Source organism: Harpia harpyja, chromosome 6, assembly GCF_026419915.1.
Source record: "Harpia harpyja isolate bHarHar1 chromosome 6, bHarHar1 primary haplotype, whole genome shotgun sequence".
Lineage (NCBI taxonomy): Eukaryota > Metazoa > Chordata > Aves > Accipitriformes > Accipitridae > Harpia > Harpia harpyja.
This window is the reverse complement of record NC_068945.1, coordinates 29,692,592-29,707,322: the sequence shown is the minus strand read 5'-3', so window position 1 is coordinate 29,707,322 and position 14,731 is coordinate 29,692,592. Positions and strand designations below refer to the sequence as shown.

The 14,731-nt window shown below is 54.4% G+C and overlaps 3 protein-coding genes across 4 annotated transcripts; 1 reads left to right on the top strand and 2 right to left on the bottom strand.

The window, feature by feature from the left end:
* Positions 1-484: 484 nt before the first annotated feature.
* NDUFA6 (NADH:ubiquinone oxidoreductase subunit A6) lies at positions 485-3,350 on the top strand. Its single transcript, XM_052790373.1, has 3 exons — positions 485-664; positions 1,234-1,349; positions 2,701-3,350. Exons 1-3 carry the CDS (start codon positions 538-540, stop codon positions 2,830-2,832), a joined length of 375 nt encoding a protein of 124 aa, XP_052646333.1. The 5' UTR covers positions 485-537; the 3' UTR covers positions 2,833-3,350.
* A 1,049-nt stretch (positions 3,351-4,399) lies between these two features.
* On the bottom strand, positions 4,400-7,490 carry SMDT1 (single-pass membrane protein with aspartate rich tail 1). The gene is made up of 3 exons (XM_052790374.1): positions 7,240-7,490; positions 6,580-6,720; positions 4,400-5,182 (listed from the first exon to the last, which is right to left on the bottom strand). The coding sequence occupies exons 1-2, from the start codon at positions 7,393-7,395 to the stop codon at positions 6,583-6,585; spliced, it is 294 nt and encodes a 97-aa protein (XP_052646334.1). The 5' UTR covers positions 7,396-7,490; the 3' UTR covers positions 4,400-5,182; positions 6,580-6,582.
* Positions 7,491-8,456: 966 nt separating this feature from the next.
* On the bottom strand, positions 8,457-14,722 carry PHETA2 (PH domain containing endocytic trafficking adaptor 2). Of its 2 annotated transcripts, none has more exons than XM_052789001.1 (3): positions 14,361-14,722; positions 13,247-13,344; positions 8,457-12,716 (listed from the first exon to the last, which is right to left on the bottom strand). In XM_052789001.1, the coding sequence occupies exon 3, from the start codon at positions 12,707-12,709 to the stop codon at positions 11,894-11,896; it is 816 nt and encodes a 271-aa protein (XP_052644961.1). In that variant the 5' UTR covers positions 12,710-12,716; positions 13,247-13,344; positions 14,361-14,722; the 3' UTR covers positions 8,457-11,893. The 2 variants fall into 2 exon arrangements, with proteins under 2 accessions (XP_052644961.1, XP_052644960.1); XM_052789000.1 differs by having other exon boundaries at positions 8,457-12,713.
* Positions 14,723-14,731: the final 9 nt, after the last annotated feature.

Genomic DNA, 14,731 nt, shown 5'->3' with positions numbered 1-14,731 from the left:
GCCCCGCACCCGCCGGTGCCTGCGCGGCGGCACGACGGGGCCTCAGCGGGGAGCGGCGGCGGCTGCTGCTGCGCCCGCCCCGCCTGCGAGGAGCCTGCCGTGAGGCCGCGGCACCTCCACGGCCACGCCGCGGTGAGCCTTGCGAGGCTAAACCCGCCCCGTACCGCCTTACCACCGCTCTCCCTTCCCTTCCCTTCCCTTCCCTTCCCTTCCCTTGCCTTGCCTTGCCTTGCCTTGCCTTGCCTTGCCTTGCCCTCCCCTCCCCGCCGGCCCCGGCCCCGCCGGGCGACGCAGAGCCCCGTCGCCCCGGGAGGCGGGGCACCCCACGGCCCTGCCCACCCGGTCTGCTCCTCCCCTCGCAGCCGGCGGTGATTGGCGTTTCTGCCGACCAATCTGATGGGAGGCCGTCGGCCGCCGCGGTTTGCCAGGCCCAGAAGGCTGGAGTGGCAGCGCCGCCGACCAATAAAGGGTCGCCGTGCCAGTGCGCCTTCCTACCGGCGGCGGGATGCAGCGCGCGGAGGCAGCGGCCGCACCAAGATGGCGGTAGCGGGCAAAGGAGCGGTGTCTGCTGCGGTGAAGCCGATCTTCAGCCGGGACCTGGGCGAGGCGAAGCGGCGCGTGAGGGAGCTGTACCGGGCCTGGTACCGGGAGGTGCCCAACGCGGGTGAGGGGCGCGGAGCCCGCCACGCATGCGCGGGCGGGAGCGCGAGCTCAAGGTCGTAACGGCCACCCCGCAGCCGTTGGGTTCTTAAAGGGCCCGTCGGGGGGTGCCGGTCACCCCGGGGTGGGGGGGGGTATGTGTGTGTGTGTGTGTGTGTGTGTGTGTGTGTGTGTCCTGCCTCCCCCCGCCGCTGCCCCGGGGCCGGTGGACGCGGTTGCTGGGGGCCGTCCAGTGGCTGCGGCGGCTGCCCAGTGCAGCACAGGCCCGCCGCCCCCCGGGAGGCGGATCCCCGGCCTCCTCGGGCCTTTGCTGCCACTTGGCTTTCCGAGCTAAGCAGAAGAGAAATCTAGCCTTAACTTCGCAGAACGGGGGTGTGTGACCGGATTGCCCGCCCCGTAAAACCGCACCGCGGCTGTGGGGTTCACTCGCTTTCAGTCAGTCACGTCAGTGAAGCTGGCGGGGGCTGCAAGAACAAACGACTGTGCAGCGTGTTGTGGCGTTGAGCTGCACGTTGTCCGTGGAAAAAACGAAAAGCAGTAAAGGTGACCTCTGTGGGTGTCTGTTTTTCATAGTACACCTATACCAGCTGGACATCACGGTGAAACAGGGGCGCAACAAGGTGCGGGAGATGTTCATGAAGAACGCCCACATTACAGATCCACGGGTGATAGACATGCTGGTTATTAAGGTACAGACAAGTTATTCGCGTTTTGTTGAAGCTGCAGACAATGTGAGAGTGGGTAATTGGTGGTGAGTGTGATGGAGAGGGACGGTTTTTTATTTCGGCTTGCGCTATGGAGGAGTTGTCTCTTGCAATCCAGGTTGGTTTATCCCTGTCAGCAAACCTGTTGATAAGGGATCAAGCTGCTTCTGCGTGCAGAGGAGTAGGGTCTTAACTCTCCTACGTCAGAGTTGCTAGAATATGGATTTCTGTCACTCGGTGTACTGGCTCTTCCAGTTTGCACATGTTTAAAAGAGGAAGTCTATGGCAAGCAAAACGGTAGCTTAAATACCAAGTTTGTTGTTGCTTTTTTTAGAAAACAATGGCAATCAAAGAAAGGGGGAAAAGATGCTGCTAGCTAGTTGACTGTTAAAAATTGTCTTTCTACTCCCTACAGTTCTCCCTTAGATTGGGATGTGGTTTTCTTCACCGATTCCGAAACATACATTAGAGGGCCAGTACTTGGGGGTAGGCTGGCTTTGGGTGGCAAAACGCCCCAGCTCTAACACATCTGGTTATGCCTCAGGCCTGAGAGACCTGTCTGGTTCAAAGCAGTAATCAGCATACCAAGAGTGGGGCAAGGCTTCAAAATGGGTCTGAGCAACAATAACTGACCTCTGCAGTTCTAGTGCATTAGAAAGCTTCCAGCCAAGGACTGGTGTGCTCACCTGTTGTATTTCTTGCATTTCAAGACAGTTAGTCTGTCTCTTACATGATGAAAATAATCTGGAAACAGAATCCTAGATAACATGGTAGGTCACAATTCCAGGCAGTCTCATTTTGCCCCGTGCTGCCATACTCCGAAACCAGTACAATAATTCATAGTCTGGAGTGTCACGAAGAAGTTATGTTTAATATCTCTGTTGTGGTGATACTGGTGCAAAGCACTTAGCTGTAAAACTAAGTAAAATTGCTGCTAACTTGCCGCTATTAAAAAAAAAAAAAAAAATTAAGTAGAGGCACATGGAAGTTAGGAATGTTATGTAGAATTTTATGGGGGTGCTGGTCATGAGAGAAACAAGGCAGGTTCTAAGAACGGGGCAGGGTCCCTTGCCTATTCCTCAGGGCTGGGGAGCTGTGCTGCAGAGACAAGCGACTTGTTAATATAGGGCATGAAGCAATGAAGTCACAAGGCAGGAACAGTATATATGTTTGTGTCACAGTTCAGGTCATGCAAGCAGTCTTTAGGAGTACAGAATTGTTGATGCAGCTCTCTTAAGGGTGTTTCTAAGCGCATACAAATAACTTTCATAGGGCTGTATAGTTAGGTTCGGGCTCTAACTGAGAAGTGGTCTAAAATTCTTCTGTCTCTGCGCAGGGAAAAATGGATCTTCAAGAAACCACTCAGGTATGGAAGCAGAGGACGCACGTCATGAGGTATTTCCATGAGACGGAGACCCCACGACCTAAAGACTTTCTGTCCAAATTCTATGTGGGCCACGATCCCTGAGAGATTGACTTTGTGTCTTTCTGCCTTATATTACAAATAAAGTTCTATATAGTAGAAAAAAAATCTGTACAGAAAGATCATATAGCACATTAGGAGCATAATGACTAACTCTGAATCCAGAGCGTGTACAAGTCGTTATGATCTATATGAAGAGCTGTGATTTCCTAGTTTTGCCAATGTATGTCTTCAGTGGATGGAGTTTGTCCCATCATTTGCCCTGGAGTGTCAGCTGAATAACCACAATGCAACCTGGCTGTGGGGCTTTCTGCTTAGCCTGCAGCCCTGTGCGTAGGTGTTAGGTCTGTGGAAGAAAGAGTGGGGCTTCAGAGAAGCCAGTGTAGTTGCAGAAATATTCTTGTGCTTGAGGCCCATCTGTATTCATGCAGTGTTTTGCAATTTCATGCCATGACATTGTTGATCCTGTGTTTTTTACTTGGACACTAGTCTCTGTTTACTTCCTCACAGAGAATGGTGTAAGATCCAATAGGCAAATAAAGCCCTTTGTGCAGTAAAAAGACCAGGAGAGTCCATTACCCTGCTGTAAAATGAAATTACCTGGAAGAATATTTTTTTGTACTGTTGTCTAGAATAGGGAGGCTCTGTAAGAGCTTCTGCTGCCTAGCAGATGGTGTCCTACCATCACCTCCTTAACTGAATCAGGAATACTAGCTCCCTTTTGAGAAGGGTCAGGAGAATTTGTTCTTTCACCAGTCAGAATGGGTTTTCAGCAGGTAACTTGGTGCTGGCTCTTCCCCCATGTGTGATCAGCATTGAATCTTTGTAGTATGCTCAGACTTCTTTTTATCCTTGCCTAAATACTGGGGCTTTCTTCCCCATATGAGGACTGTAAAGCAGCACTCCTCAGGTTATGTGTGTGTATGTGTAGCTAGGGGCTTTGGGGGTGGGATGTTTTTAAGGACAGGGTTGACACTGTCAGGAAGGGCCAGGAGATATGGTGGGATAAAGCAGTGATAAGGAATTTGGTAGTATAGAAAACATGAGCAGGGACATGTTTGGCTCCCAAGAGCAGATGAGCTGGAGCAACCCCTTCTCAGGCAGCTTTGGGGAAGGAGGGGGCAACTCAGATACAGAGTGACTCAAGAACCTGCCAGCTGCATTCAGCTACAGCTTTTGGGGCTACTTGGACTGCAGGCTCCCTTTGCTCTCAGTAGCCATGCTGGAGAGTTACAGAGCAAGCATCAAAAGCAGTGTCAAATAATAAGGGAGCAAATGTGGCTGTTTGAACTACACGCTGTGCTAATGTGTGTGACATTAAAAGAAACTCTTTAACAGCTATGTGAATACTGAAGGGGAAAGTGGGCAGTCAAGAGAAGAGGCCAGCTCTAGTGACCAGAAACCATGAGACACCAGGGCAATGCTGGCTTAAAAAAAAAATAAAAAAAAAAAATTGAGTAACCTGTCAAGGTATTTGCGAAAACAGCTGCTCTGATGTGACTGAAGGTACTCTACGCATGCCCCAGCAGTAGAGAAGACCTTTTAAGTCTATTATGCAAAGATTTAATTGCAATAGTAAACACATCTATGTAAAGAAGAGTTGAAGTTCATATACAGTTGAGAAAATAAATACATTAGGGCTTATACAGAAGAAACTACTGAACCACCTAGAAAATACTAGGTACTTGGAGCTGGAGTGTTCAGAGATTAAATGCTATAAAACACATCGGCGAGTTAGTTTGCCTCTCGTGATCTTAACCTTCTACCGAAACTACTCAAAACTTTTAACTCTGCGATGATAATACTGTATTTAATCCTCCGTGAGATGAAATTAATGATATAGTCTCCATGAGATAGACTGTGTTATGTGAACTGCAGTGCCAGTGTCAATATGCACTCCATTCTTTTAATGGGGCTGCTGCTTCCTCTAGGATTCCTGAAATGTACTGTAGGCAAGTCCTTTCTGTAATTCATTACTAATAGGAGGAAATAAATAGGAAGAGCGCCTCCTTACTGGAACAGATGTACGGCGGTAGAAAGGTTAAGACAGAAATGCTAGGACATAGGCACATCATCTATAAGAAGATGAGACCAAAGTCATACATACATCTCAATCTCTTTATCTTTAATTAAGTGTTTCCCGTATTGCTAATAAAAGGAATCCCAAGCAGTCTTTGATGAGGAGAGCGTGTGGGTGCAAGGATGCTAGAGCCTATCAAGCACTTCCTTCAACCCTGATCTACAGATTTCCATCATACAGACATGTGCAGGATGCTGACTGGCAAAGGGGATACAGAGCCCCCTGTCCTGTTCAGGAAGGACAAAACACAGGTGACAGATGTTGGAACCATTGCTTTGTCAATGGTTTTCTCCCTTCTGTTCTTCCATTATGGTTCTGCAAATAGAATAATAAGCTGTTACTCTTCAGATAGATACACTGTACTGAGCTCCAGTCCATACCCTCCCCCTGAACCACACACAATGGGGGGTTTACATAAAAGGAGTTTCTAACAGGCCATTGCAGTCTTCACAGTCTTTTAATTCCTTGTTTTTAGCTGCACAGTGCATGCTGGAAAATCCCTTTATCAAATGGAATACATCTACCAAACTGATTATAAAGCAACACTATTTACAACAACGTCTTTAAAACAGCTTCTTTGGTCTATAAAGAATCAAATACACCCAAACTCAAATCTTTACACAAGGGCAAGCCAAACAGAATAACATAAAATGGTGGAAAATGTAGTGTAGTGTACTGCAGTTAAAGGTGATTTATTTCCGCTCTTCCTTTATCCAGTGAGTCTGACTGGTCCAACTATTCCAGTGGTCAGTGTTGTAACAGCCACCAGACTGTTTGTTCTGACAGGTTCTGGAATTCTCTTAAATTGTCCACCTCTGTATCAGAATTTCATACCAATAAGTGATTCTCTTTTAAAATAGTCATTCTGTGAGTTAGCAGAAGACTTTTAAACAGGTAAACATGTAGAATAGAATCATAGAATCATTTAGGTTGGAAAAGACGCTCAAGATCATTGAGTCCAGCTGTTAACCCTACACTGCCAAGTCCACCACAAAACCATGTCCCTAAGCACCACGTCTACATGTCTTTTAAACACCTCCAGGGATGGTGACTCAACCACTTCCCTGGCCAGCCTGTTCCAATGCTTGATAGCCCTTTTAGTGAAGAAATTTTTCCTAATATGCAATCTAAACCTCCCCTGGCACAACTTGAGGCCATTTCCTCTTGTCCTATTGCTTGCTACTTGGGAAAAGAGACTGACCCCCCACGTCGCTAGAACCTCCTTTCAGGTAGTTGTAGAGAGCGATAAGGTCTCCCCTCAGCCTCCTTTTCTCCAGGCTAAACAGCCCCAGTTCCCTGAGCCGCTCCTCATAAGACTTGTGCTCCAGACCCTTCACTGGCTTCGTTGGCCGCCTTTGGATGCATAACGTAGTACTGCTGAAGTCCCTCTTTTCTGTCTGCAGTAGAGACCCTCACTGACTACAGTTTATTTCTGATTCAAATGACAAGATCTACAACACCATCAGTTTATTCTGATCTCTTAACAAACATGTGTTGTGGAGATTTCACATTCATACACCAGTCTGACCTACTTTGGTATAAAAAAGCAGAAAAGTTCATAGCCAGAAGCAATACCATGTCTGTGTGTTTAACTGCAAACGCACCTTTCAAGCTATTGCTGTCTGTATTTCCTAGTCTGAGATTCTCCTCCCTGCCCCAAGCCAAACAGGAAGCACAAATAATTAAGATTGCTGGCGACGTTAATGACATACCCTTTAATCATCGTCGTCATCATCCTCTGGGACAAAGATGTCATGTTCTTCAAGTAGGGCTGCGAAGTTCTTACTGATCTGAGTCCCAACGTACAGGAAGGGGATTACAACGCTGAATACTCTAAGGAGGCCGAAGGGCGTCTGCGAGGAACAGACTGATCTTTACCAGCAAGCTGCACTGGGCTGAACCCACGTACTCCCTCCCGGCTCCACAGGCGCGCAGCGGCAGCGGGAAGCACGGTTTGCCGTCCCTCCTGCCAAACCCCCGGCCACCGCATCGCACTCTGTTGTACAGAAATTCCGGCACCGGGAGAGGAGGAACCCGCGGGGGGCTCGGGGCAGGGATCCCCAGTGGCTTAGGCAGGGAGAGCGGTTGCCGGTGAGAAACGGCTGCGTACAGGCGGGCGCTGGTCTCCTCCTCAGGGCGCAGCGACCGCCGCCGGCTCGGCGGGAAACGGGCCGCCCGGGGCCCGCCGCCCTCCCGCGGGCGGGCGCTTCCGCACCCCCGCCCCGCCCACAGCCGCTCCGCTCATTAGCCTAGACCCTGTCACTCGCTCCCGCCGCCCCGCCCGCAGCAGCTGCGCCCGCACCGATTGGCCACCGCTGCTATCCGTCACGCCGCGATTGGCTGCCGCCCCCACCGGCTCGCCCCTCGCTCACCTTAACCGGCTTGGGCAAAATGGCGCCGCTGCGGGTGACGGTGGCGCTCCGGGAGGGCGCAAGCGGCACGGCCGGGCTGCGGCGCGGCCCGCCCCAGCCCGCTCGCCCCGAGTAAGCCGCGGCTGCCGCCAGGAGCCGCCCGCCCGCCGCTGCCATCCTCCCGCCCCTCGCCGGGCTCCCGTCACGGCCGAACCGAGGCGTCCCCCGCGGCGCCGGGGCCTCCGGCTCTCGCGAGGCTTAAGCGGGAGGGGCGAGGCCGCCGGTGCGCGTGCGCGAGGCGGGGCCGCCGGGGCCGCCGAGGCCCGGCCGCGCCCCCGGCTCCCCCCGGGGCCTGCCCCGGCGCCCGGAGGGGAAGGGAACGGGAACGGGAACCGGGCAGCCCTTCCCCGCCGAAGGGCGCAGAGGCTCGACAGGAGAAGGCCGGGCGGGGTGACCCCGCGAAGGGGCGGGGCGGGAACGGCCGGGGTGCGCGGGGGGTGCGCGACGGCCTTGGCAGCCCACGGGCTACAAAGGAAACCCGTTTGCTGGCCCTCGCGGCCTGAAATACAAACGTTTACGGTGTCTTGAAAGGCCCTAATGCAAGTCCCGCGCGTGAAGCAAAGGCGCGTGTGAAACCACCTCTTGGAAGAAGAACAGTCGGTCTGCCCAGAGCAGAAGCTGCGCAGGCGGCGGGAGCGCTTCCGCAGTGGGCGCTGCCTGGTCACCGCGCTGGTCGCAGAACACGCTTGGTGCTGGCCAGAGGTGCCCCCGACACGGGGACTCCACACGTGCCCCGTGCGTTTCAGTGGGGGTTATTAAGTTTCTGTGCAAAGGCAGTTGAGAGGGGTAGGACTGGGGGGGCGGGTCACCCACCCCCAAACTATTAATGCGGTAGCTGTTGTAAAGGAAAATGTCCAACCTTGGTCATGAATGTCCACCAAATGGCTAGCGGTGGCCACAGGTAAAATCTTTAGGTTACTCTTGCCGCCAGGACCTGCATTCAGTGGAAAACATCACCGCAGTTGTTTCATAAAAAGATAAATGTGCATTACAATGTGCATGACAATACATTACAGGCCTGAATCTGAAAACTCGGCCTCAGAAAAATGGAAGGATTTCATCAACTATTTTAACAGGATTGGGAGCCGTTGGCGCAGCCTACAACGGCTCCGTGTCAGAATCTCCCTCCCTCTTTCAGGCTTCAATCTCTTTTAAATTCAAACATTCAGATTCAAGCATTTTTCTCTCATCGCTTTTGCTTTATTATACTAAAGAAAATTCTTAGAAAAGGATTTGACTTCAGTACTTTAAGAAAAGTAGCCATTCAGCTTTAGTGTTCAGCTCCCCTTTTGCTAGGGAACCTGTTTTGTGCTGCCCAGACATTTTCTGTTTTTAAAAAATAGTAAGGGAAAGCGAAGGCGGGAGGTGAAACAGTCCAAACCTGAACAACCGGAGAAAAACAGTATGTGGCAATCATCAGCCTTATTTTGCTGTTGGGGACAATGTGCAGTGAAAACTGTCCGCTTCTCCTGTAATGATCTCTGCCTGCAGACAACAGAGAGGACGCTCCATTAGCCAGCTGCATGTGCAATCATCTCAGGAAACTGAAATCCCAACCTTCTGCCTGGGGGCTGCTTCAAAGGTGCTGCCAGCACAACCGATGCTCAGCCGAGCTGGTTTGATAGCCTCCATCTCAGAGGAGGTGGCGGAGCAACCAGGTCCTGCCTAATGAAGCAAGCAGCGGTGGTCATTAAAAAAACTGTACTCCCATACAAACTTGGGCATGGCTCCAATTACGGCTCTTTTTACTCACAAAAGGGCCATCCCGTCTATGTGAGCGAGCTGGCGAAGAAGCCCTGACCAAGCGCATCCAAAGTCACGCAGTGCTTTGGAGACCGAGCAAAGGCCCAGGCATGGACAGCTGGGCCGAGCACAAATACTGCTCAGGATTCAGCCATTTTCTTCTCATATTCTGCAGAATAAAGCACAAAATTACGCCAAATGCAATCAGACAGAAAGCAGAGTGCAGCTCCTCATTTGCAGGATTTAGGATTTAGTTGGGATATGTGCTAACGCAAAGGCAGGTAGCGTGGAAATTGTGGCATTTGAATGGGACAGATTGAAGCATTAAATATAAGCTCTTTAGTAGTGTTACTAGCACAATCCTGGCTTATTAAAACAAACTAAGCTTCTTAAAAGTGAAACTGCCCTTAAATGAATAATACTGTTTCAGTACTGACAGAACTGGCTTTGATAATTTATTTTCCCTTTCAAGTCACTCCCGATTCTTGGGTATTATGTAGGAACTGCCATTACATTTTGATTTATCTTGGAAGTTAAATCTTTACTGTCAAACTGCCTTATGTAAGTAAGTCATCAGGAATATTCTTCTCTCTGTATTACATTTAAAAAAAAAAAAAAAAACCACAAACCCACAGAAAAATGCTTGCCAAATCTGACTCTGGCCCCAAAATACCCACGCTCAGAGCGAGGAGGCACCAGGTGCTGCCATGCCCTGAAGCTGCTGCCCTGGCATGGGGAAGGGGACAGGTTCCCAGCCGGGAATGCTGCAGCCATGAACAATTTAAGCAGCAGGTAGGGAGCCAGAGCTGGCCCATAAGTCCAGCCAGCTGGGCTGCTGACAGAGCCTGGGCACTGGCCTGTGGCCACATACTCCTGGTTTTTCCAAACTGTTTTCACTTAAAAAGGAGAACAAAAATAATCCTTCCAAACTCAAAGATCCTTGCTATGAAGAAATACAGGCACGAACTGGAGAGAACTGGATTGCATCAGTCGTATGTGAAGGTTACACTTCCACTGCCCAAAGTCATATTTGTAAGATCTGATTTCCTGTAATATACCATCGAGCCATAATTAGGCAGAAGGCTGGAAGCTCGTCATCCAAAACTACCAGAGATATATTTTCAAAGGCACCAAGAGTTAATGGAAATAATTTGATTTCTGCATTGGCAATCTCTACTGGCTATTGCAAAGTATTAAGCTGAGTGTGTTTAACTCCAGAAAAGCAAATAGGTTCCTACCAGTCACTACCTGGAATGACCTCTTGCTTTCCTAGTAAGGCTCCTTAATAAAACAGGGCAATAAAAACAGGTTTAACACTATTAGACAGGAAGCAAAAGACTGCTTCACCCATTTTTTCTGCTCTGAAAAACAGCCCTTGCCAAGAGGATAAGGGAGAAGATTTATAAATCCCATCTCCAGGGTGTTCCAGTCCCTGGACTCAGCACCCACCTACTTGTACCATCTGCCTCATGGACAAGGTTCCTGACCTGCTGAAGGACAAGTCCGTTTCTGTAGCGAGGCGACAGGCGTGCCTCCCTGCAGCCCTCCTTGCCTGCTGGGAGGATGGGACATGCTACAGAGATCAGCCGAGTGATGCTGACGTGAAACCAGAGGTAAGTGCCGGTAGGTCAGGCACTGGCTTTGGTAGAAGGCAGCAATACGGCTTTGACGCTAGAGAGGCAAGCCCAGACACTGCTGACAAGCAGTCAGTGCTACCTGTAACTCACTCCCACACCTTCACTTCTCTTCCTGGGACCAGCCCTCTCCTCCTCCCCACTCCTCCGCAGCTTCTCCTCTGACTGCACGGCTCTGCCAGGAGCTGGGCAGAGCCACAACAGCAAGAGAGGCCCTGCAAGAGTGCAGCTCTGGATGCCGTCTCGGGCAAGCTGCCCAACGAGCTGGCTGAGCCCTATATGGCACTCTGCAGGAGATACGATCTGCGCAGAGGCTGAGAAATTCACCCCTGGCCAGGCAAAGAGGCTTTAGCGTCCCTGTTTTGGAACACGGAAGGCTTGAGCTGGAGATATTAACAGGCTTGGCTGCCACTCAACAGAGTCCAGGTCAGCCCCGCAGAGCTCCTGCTCCTCGCTGTTGCTTCAGACCATGCTCAGTGTCTCCATTTCAGCCTTGCTGCTGAGCTCAGGCGCCCCAAGAGATGAATGCAAGTCTGTGAAATCCACATCCCGAGGGATTTAGCAGGGAGGAGGGCTAGTGCAGATGAAAGTAAAAAAAATCAACAACATGAGAGCCCGGTCCTTGCTGCCTTGGCTGCTGGGCCAGCCACAGCCATGGCGGCTCTTGTCTGTCCTGTGGCGAGAGAGGCACAAGGCTGGAGGCACCTGCCAGGGCCAGTGGCCCATCGGAGGCATTTCCTAAGCGTCCAGCCTTATCTGCAGTGAAAGAGCAAAGGCAGAAGGGCTTCGGTGCAAGACCACAGACAATAACAAACGCTGACCTGTGCAAACTTCCACACTGAGAAACAAAACCAAAAAAAAGTGGTGAAGGAGAGGCAGGCGATGAAGCACCCAGTGTCCACCACACCAGGGCGGCAAGGGCCCAAGCCACTGGATGAGGTTCGTTGCATACGTGCTGATTTGGGCCCCCTCCACGCCTCATATCACCAGCAGAGGAGAGTTCAAAGGTAGCTCCCCTGGTACTACAAACTCTCCAGCTGTATAAAGTGTCATGGAAATGAAACGTGAGGTTTGGGGAAGACCCGGGTCCCTCCCGCACGCCCCATGAAGCACACACACGCACCACACAGCCACCGACCAGGGCAGGGGGCAAGCAGGGTCGCTTGCTTCGCTCTTCCCGTGTGGGAGACAGGCTGCTGGGCATCGGCTGGCCGGTGGCTTGCGCCCCGTGGCCCCGGTCACGGGTGTCCCCTCTTCTGCCTCTCCTGCCACTCCCGTCTCAGGGCTGCGATCTCCTGCCCGTACCAGCTGTGCAGCTTGGAGAAGCAGGCTGTCTCCGGTGATACTGGGCTCTCCGGCATGGCTGGTGAGAGGCCGGGTGCTGGGGAACCTGCGGCGCTGCCAGTGGCTGAGTGCCGGCGTGGAGGCAGCGGCGGGGGCTTCATGTGCCCCCCGTCACGGTCGGGGCAGGCAGACCCTGTGGGGACACCACCACCACTACCCCACGTGCAGTAACCATTCTCCAGGACAGCAGGCTTCTCCTGGAGAGGCAGCAAAGCGGGGTTGGAGAGGTGCCTCTTCCTGCCGGAGGAGGAGGACCTCCGCGGAGACTTGCGGCAAGCGGCCAAGCTCTTGCAGGCCTCCTCCAGCTGCTTCTCCAGCTCCCTCACCACCAGCCGCATGTAGTCAAAGCTGGCTCGTGAGAGTGCCTTCACCCAGGCCTCCATGGCAGCCTGCCCATCAGCCACCAGCACGTAAGCCCTGGCGCCGGCATCATCGAAACGGATGGCGAAGGCGAACTCCTCGGCGGCCTCGCACAGCTCCACGGTGCAGCCCTCCAGCACCACCAGCCCCACGGGCTCCCGGCTCTCCCGCTCCTCGAAGTAGAAGAGGAGGTTGCCCTTGAGGACGAACCAGCGGCGCTGGTAGGAGGTGGCGTGGTGGTGGTGGGCATGGTGGTGGTGCCGCTCCACCCGCTTGCGGAGGAAGCCAGCGTGGTCGGCAGGCGAGTCGCAGGTGGCGTAGTGGGCCACGCTCCGCTCGTTCAGCTTCATCGCCCTGCTTAGGAGCAGAGGAAAAGAGGGGGAAGTTGTCTCGGGGTGAGGAACATCTCACCTGCCCCACCAGGAGAGGCCTGATCCTGCCCTGAGCCTGCTGTGGCGAAAAGCAGCCCCGACTCCAGCAGCCAGTGCTGCAGGACAGCATCTAACCCAGCAAGAACCCCTGCAAATGGTAGGCTGGTTCCTTGCTGCTGCAGAGAGCAGGTCATTACCAGAGCCCCACCACCGAAACACCTGCCTTCTCTGGGGACGACAACACAGCTGCTTCGTTTCTTATTCCATGAGTGACCTACTTTGCTGTTTTTTTATGGGGCTCATCAAAGAAATTTGCCTTTGCGCCTGCGAGGCATTCATTTCGCTCTTTATTATAGGGCAGGAGAAGGAGGGTGTTTTCAGACCCAAGGGCTCTGGGACCTCTGTTTAAGCACCCTCTACCCGCTCCCCGTCTCCACGCAGGACCACCCAGCCCTCCTGGCAGCAACACCCCCAGCTCCGGCAGGTTAACCAGCAGTGGGGTGCGAGGTGCCGTACCGGCTGTGCGGGTCAGACTTCAACCGCTCGCCATCTTCCTTGGGCAGGCTGCTCCCTTGCCGAGGGCCTCCGAAGCTTCACCGTGCGGAGCCCCATCCCTGGTCAGAAGAAGGGTGGCAGAGAGGGAGTCACAAACCGGGACAGCTTGGGACTGAAAGAGCAAAGAGCTGCATCGCTCCCACCCCAGGAAGCCGGGGCCCTCGGCGCACAGGAGCGGCCAGGGCCAGGCACTGCAGGCAGGTGGCTCTGGAAACCGGGATGGCAGAACCGGTGGCACTTGCATTGGCTTTGAAGCCTGAGCCCCTTCCTGGCTCAGGCCAGCGCTCCTGTGGGTTTGTTTTTTGGCTCCTGTGGGTTTGGTTCAGTTTTATTAAAAAAACCCAGAAAGAGCTTTTGTAGAAGGCCCATCTACGGAGGCCCTGTGGCAGGCGACTCGGCAAGCTGGCGGGTCCCGCAGAAGGACGCAGCGAGCGCGGCCTCTGCGATTCTACAGCTGCAAATGGATGTCCAGCCGCTAAGACCTTGCTTACAGAAACACGCAGAAAACAAACCACAGCCGCAGCTCCCCAGCCAGATCCGGGTGGAGGAAGCTCCCCGCTGCCGAGGAACCACCAGCACCGCTCCCAGCGCCCTTCTCCCCCAGCAGGGCAGGGCCGAGGACGAGGGGGCCCGGACCCCAGTTGGAAAATGGAGAAAGATGCCATCGGACGTAAGGAAACGCTGGTCCCGGGGGGTGTTTCGCCTTCGGCGCCGCACCCTGAGGGGTCTCCAGCCCCGCGTACTGCGGCTGAGGAGAGCCGGGGTGGCCGCCAGCCCTGGGGGGGGGGGGGGGGGTCCTGGGGGGGGCGGGTGGTCCCGGGACCGGAGCGGGTGGCCGCGCGCCTGTGTCCGTGTGTCTGTCTGTGTGCGCGCAGCTGGGCCGTGTCTTTGTGTGCGTGTCTCTCCCTGTGTCTTTGCCTGCGGACCCCGCGGCCCCGGCCCGGCCCCGCCACCCGCTCCCCCACGGCCGCCGCCCGCTCCCGCCGCCACCGCCCCGGCCCCGCCGCCCCCCGCCCCTCGCCCGGCGCCTCGCCCCGGCGGCGGGACGGCGGGCCCCGGCCCGGCCCCGGCTCACCTCGGGCCCTTCCTGCTCGGCGGCGCGGCGGGGCGGGGCGGGGCAGCCGGGGGCCTGCCGCGGCCCGGCGGGGGAGGGCTCCTGCGGCCGCCGGGGCCGTCCCGCCGCCCCGGCAGCGCCGCCCCGCCGGCGGCGGGCGGCGGGGGGGGGCACCGCAGCCCGCCTGGAGCCGCTCTCCCGCACCCCTTCGGGTACCCCTGGGGTCCCCCCTTGGGGGGAGGGGGGGGCTAAAGCCAGCCCCCCTCCTCCCCCTCCCGGTGTAACTATTGGGGTGCAGCAGCCGTGGGGTGCCGGGGTGCCGGTAACGGGGCGCGGCAGCGGTGGGGGTGCAACGGCAATGGGGTGCAATACCGATGGGGGGGGCGATACCA

Bases quoted from the DNA above. Each gene is read 5' to 3' on its own strand.
- SMDT1 (XM_052790374.1), bottom strand. From the start codon at position 7,395: ATGGCAGCGGCGGGCGGGCGGCTCCTGGCGGCAGCCGCGGCTTACTCG. The intron at 6,721-7,239 runs GTGAGCGAGGGG...TGTTCCTCGCAG, and splicing joins TTTTGCCCAAGCCGGTTAAG to ACGCCCTTCGGCCTCCTTAG.
- NDUFA6 (XM_052790373.1), top strand. From the start codon at position 538: ATGGCGGTAGCGGGCAAAGGAGCGGTGTCTGCTGCGGTGAAGCCGATC. The intron at 665-1,233 runs GTGAGGGGCGCG...TGTTTTTCATAG, and splicing joins CCGGGAGGTGCCCAACGCGG to TACACCTATACCAGCTGGAC. The intron at 1,350-2,700 runs GTACAGACAAGT...GTCTCTGCGCAG, and splicing joins TAGACATGCTGGTTATTAAG to GGAAAAATGGATCTTCAAGA.
- PHETA2 (XM_052789001.1), bottom strand. From the start codon at position 12,709: ATGAAGCTGAACGAGCGGAGCGTGGCCCACTACGCCACCTGCGACTCG.